Source organism: Octopus bimaculoides, chromosome 2 (genome assembly GCF_001194135.2).
Source record: "Octopus bimaculoides isolate UCB-OBI-ISO-001 chromosome 2, ASM119413v2, whole genome shotgun sequence".
In the NCBI taxonomy this organism is placed as follows: domain Eukaryota; kingdom Metazoa; phylum Mollusca; class Cephalopoda; order Octopoda; family Octopodidae; genus Octopus; species Octopus bimaculoides.
The window spans coordinates 89,529,377-89,534,380 of NC_068982.1; the positions used below are offsets into that span (position 1 = coordinate 89,529,377).

Genomic DNA, 5,004 nt, shown 5'->3' on the forward strand with positions numbered 1-5,004 from the left:
CAAGTGTTTTTTCAGCTAAATGCATATCTTAAAACCAAACATCATCTTTGAAGTAAAAAATGTTTTGTGTTAGTCCAGCAAACCAAAGAAAGAGTTGTGCTTCACTCAAGGGCGTAACAGTCAACAGTACCACCACCACCACCATCACTCCAAATTTGTAATCTTTGACTCTTTTTGTCATTATATATATTTAAAAGATAAAATATATATCTATATATTTTTAAGAAAAAAAAAATAATTAAAAAAAATAATTTAATTATGAATAGTAAGGATCCAAGGAAACAAGAAGTGGTCTGTGTTGGTAATAAAGTGGAATAAATAGGAACATTGTAACATTTAGGGAGAACCCTTTTCCTGAAAATTCTCCACACTGCATGAGCTTTATTAGAAATTTCCTCTTACTAATGGCACACTAATCTATTACACTTTTGAAATGTGTGTGTGTGTGTGTGTGTTAAGTGAGGATACATGTCTAACTTTCTAGGTGCAATCCCATGGTCATTCATGACTGAAGAAAGTTTTTACTCTTTTTATATTTGTGTGTGTGTGTGTATGTATTCAAGAACTTGAAATCCCTTTACATTCTCTCCTGCCAACTAGTGTGATCGTGACATTGAATATGGTCAGTTGAGATACTTAGGCTTAAGGACTTGCCAAATCTATTACCACTTTTGTAAGATTCTATAAGAGGTGGGATTTGAATTCAGAACCCAGAGAGTTCGATCACATACTGCAAGACATTGCATTTGATGCTATCACAACTCACTTGGTTTTAAAAACACACACACACACACACACACAGAAAGGAAATGAAAGTCATATCTTGATAAGAAGAAAATTTCAGTGGCCATACATTTTAATCATCTACCCTTCATGTTCTTTGATGGTACATTGTTTTCTCACCAGTTCTACTAAATCTTCATACGGGACTGTGTTTTAATATATTCTGAAATAATTAACATCAAGCAAATACTTACATCTTTCCCAGCATCAACTTTGGAGACATCAGAAAAGTCTTTGACTTTCGCTAGAAGCGACCGCCGTTTGCCAAGAATATCAGCATTAAGGTCTATGTTGTTGCACTGATCCAGTTGGTCTTCTTCCAATTTAGAATAAATGAATAAAGTTGCTAGTTCAGTTGGCTGATTTAGAGGATTGCGTAACCGAACATGTCGATATCCTGCAATAAATGAATGTTTTATCAAATATACTTAAATATAGAAAACATTTAGATCTTTGTATATCATTTACACAACCATATGATTTTCTTATCAAATAATCAGAGTGAGATGATACACATACACACATTTAACAGTAGATCACATTTCTACCCTAACTCCTCCTTCATTCTACCCTACCTTCCATCTTCCTTCCATCCTTAATATGTCCAAGGAATTCAAACTGTCACAAACTCTAACCACCGCAACTAGATAAAATCTCTGTTGCAAATAATTTTTTCAATTAGCAATTTATCTCCAATATTTCACCCACATAATTCTGATCTCCACACCAAATACCCTTTTACTTCTGCAGCCAGTACATAAGATTCATGATTATACTCTCTTTGATAAAATATTATTTGCAAATGGAGTATAATTTCTCATTTTTCCTTTCTTATTTAGAAACATTTGTTATAGATGGATTCATCGATAAGTTTATTTATCTCATTTTATTTCTTCTATCTTAAATTTATATTATTTTACAGCTATTCATTCATTCTTAAAAGTCACATATAAACTCAATTATATATATATATACACACACACTCACGCACACGTGTGTGTATGTATGTATATGTATGTGTATATACATCATCATCATCATCATCATCATCATCACCATCATCGTTTAACGTCTGCTTTCCATGCTAGCATGGGTTGGACGGTTTGACTGAGGACTGGTGAGCCAGAGGCTGCACCAGGCTCAATCTGATCTGGCAAAGTTTCTACAGCTCGATGCCTTCCTATGTAGAAAATGTGTTTGTGTATGTGTGTGTATACATATATGTATATGTTTGTGTGTGCATGCATGCGCACACACACACACACACATATACATACATGCACATAGTGAAGACAGCTGCATAAAGTAGTGCCAACTGCTTAAAGTGGATGGAAGATGACAGGACTGAGATGACTGGTGATTTGCTATGCTCAAAAAGACCCATCTTACAGCAGAAATGATATCCTAAAATCACCTTGGTTATGTTTGTTCATGTGTGTGTGTGTGTGGGGGGGGGAGCCTCTCTTCTCTCTCTTTCTCTCTCTCTTTCTGCTCTGTGAAGTATTTTACCCTCATCTCATCCCTTAACACTCATCAATCTCTATGGTACTACTCAGCTGTTGATATCACCTGAGAGCAGAATAGGCACATATTACACCCTCCCCTCTTTTCCGGTTTCTTCCTTCCCTTGGAACCACTTCCACTTCACATTATCATTTGTGTCAACACTTTCTCCCCCAGTCACCTCCCTCTTGTGCCTTCAGCCTTTGCTCTCCTCTGCTACACTCCATTCATAACACCTCTCTTCCATGCTATTGCTCTCAGTGAGCTCTCACATCTACCGTCACACCCCAATTACCATAGAACTCTCCCTACTCTGAGCCACTCCTATATTCCCCACCATCATTTGCTACATTCACCTCTACCCCCATATTTCTCCCTCTTCCACCCCTGCAGTCTACTTTATGTTGAGATGCTCCAGCATCCTGCCACCTCTTCTGTCTTAATTCCAGTTTTCCAACTCTTTGGCTCTATCCCTATCATTACAAAACATCTGGGCTTGTTCTTCTCTCACACTCTAATCTCACAATGCATGGCATAAACCATTGCCTACCCAACACTCAAATACTACACCTCTCCCCACTGCATAGTTAAAGAGGCTCTTCCTTCTTTTCCTTTCCCTTCTTTTTTCTTCCTTTCTTTTCTTGTGAGTTACTTGGCAACCTCACTAGTGTCAGTGGCGGGACAAAAGCACCCACTACACTCTGTAAAGTGGTTGGTGTTAGGAAGGGCATCCAGCCATGGAAACCATGCTAAAGCTGACACTGAAACTCAGCATGGCCTTACAGCATGTCAGATCCTGTCAAAATCATGCAACTCATGCAAGCATTGGAAATCATCATATTGATGATGATGATGCCTACTACAGACATGAAAATTTCAAAGTAACAGAAACAGTGCTTGTCTGCCATCAAAATATTAGACTTTTACTGAATTATTAATCTGTTACCCTGCCTTGAAGGTTATCAGATAATTTTTAAAACAATTTAAACAATTAGAGCAAAAGGCCAACAGCTTTGGGGATGGTGGTGGGGGAGTAAGTTGATTTATATTGATCCCCAGTGCCCAACTGTTAGTATTTTATCAACATCAAAAGGATGAAAGGCAATGTTGAACTTGGCAGAACTTAAACTCAGAATATAAGGAGCTGGAAGAAATGCTATATTCTTTCTGATGTGAATAATAGACATGAAACAAACCAAAACATTATTATCATGTTATGTCGTTTATCTTACCAGGACGCAAATGTTTGAGTGGAATTATTCGCTGCAGGACCATATGGCCAGTACTGGTGTCAATGACGAGGAAACGGATGAATGCCAGATCAACAAACATAATCTAAGGAAAAAAGAATATAGAATAACAATGATGATAATGATAGCAGTAACACAAATCGAATGGCTGTTAATATAAGAATTATATTTTAACATAGTAGAAAATAAGAGTTATGCAAAGTGAATACATGTGTTACCTGCATATGAAAGTGTATTTACATGGTTGTGGCTGGTGTCATGTAAATAGTACCCATGCCGGTGGCACGTAAAAGCACCCCTTACACTCCTGGAATAGTTGGCACTAGGAAAGGCATCCACCTCTAGAAACCATGCCATATATATATATATATATATATATATATATATATATATATATATATATTGCTTAGGCATTGTGAAACTAATAACCTGGTGTAGAACTCAATATATATATATGCTTCAGAATGAAGTATTAGCTGAGTACAGAGTGGTAATAAGAAAATAAGACGACAAAGGAATAAACGATTGTCTTATGAACTTCATTAGCTTACAGCTGTTTCTGCATTAAGATACAGTAGACTCAGAGTTGAGTGCCTGAGTAACACCTTGTAGCCTCCAAGGCTCTGATGAAGCTATAAGATGGTTAGTCAAGCACTCAACTATGAGTCCACTGCATCTTTTATAGCAGAAACAGTTGCAAGCTAATGAAGCTCATAAGATAATCATATTTTCCTTTGTGTTCTCATTTTCTTATAGATATAAAACAATGTGTGCCTACATAAAAAGCATGAGGAGAAGCTGATGGTGATATGTGTGTGAATGTTATTTCCACATATCCTCATTAACACTACCACAGCCAAAACAGTGTCTTTTTTTTTATATTCTAAGGTAAGCAGAAGTCGCATTGTTTCAGCAGCTTTATTACTTTTGATATATGAAGACCAGTGGGACGAAAATTTCTTAATTGAAATGCAGAAAAACTATTTTGCTGTAAAAAAATTTACCTCAACGAGTTTCTTCAAACCCATGTTAGTATAGAAAAATATTTGTTTAAACAATGATGATATTGATTATGTGTGTATGGATATATTTACACACACACACTATAAATATATATATACAAATGCATACATACACATATATCATATATATATACAGGGTGTTTCAACAAATTTGATGTCATTTCACAATCTAATAACTTTGTCAATTCTTGTTCAAATGATTTCAAAGTTTAACAGCATATGTAGAAACAGGTCAAAATTTTATGTTTAGTGTTTGATATGTTTATCTTTTCAGGTATAGAAATGGCATTCACTGGAAGAGAAAAGACATTTTGTGTGTTGGAGTATGCTCGAACACAGTTGAACAGTACTGTGCTGCTTGCATTTGTGAGAGTGTTCTCTAAAAAAGTCACCAACAGCAATGCAGATTGGACATGGCACAAAAAATTCAGAGAGGAAGGCTATCT

General features: G+C 36.0%; 1 protein-coding gene across 3 annotated transcripts in view; it reads right to left on the bottom strand.

The window, feature by feature from the left end:
* The window catches only part of LOC106874430 (uncharacterized), a 1,214,035-nt gene that overhangs the window by 53,296 nt on the left and 1,155,735 nt on the right, over positions 1–5,004 (bottom strand). For all 3 annotated transcript variants that reach the window (XM_052978428.1, XM_052978427.1, XM_052978429.1), the window contains 2 exons: positions 3,519–3,621; positions 978–1,180 (listed from right to left, as the gene is read on the bottom strand). In XM_052978428.1, coding sequence (XP_052834388.1) covers positions 978–1,180; positions 3,519–3,621 — 306 coding nt within the window. The remainder of the gene's footprint in view (positions 1–977; positions 1,181–3,518; positions 3,622–5,004) is intronic.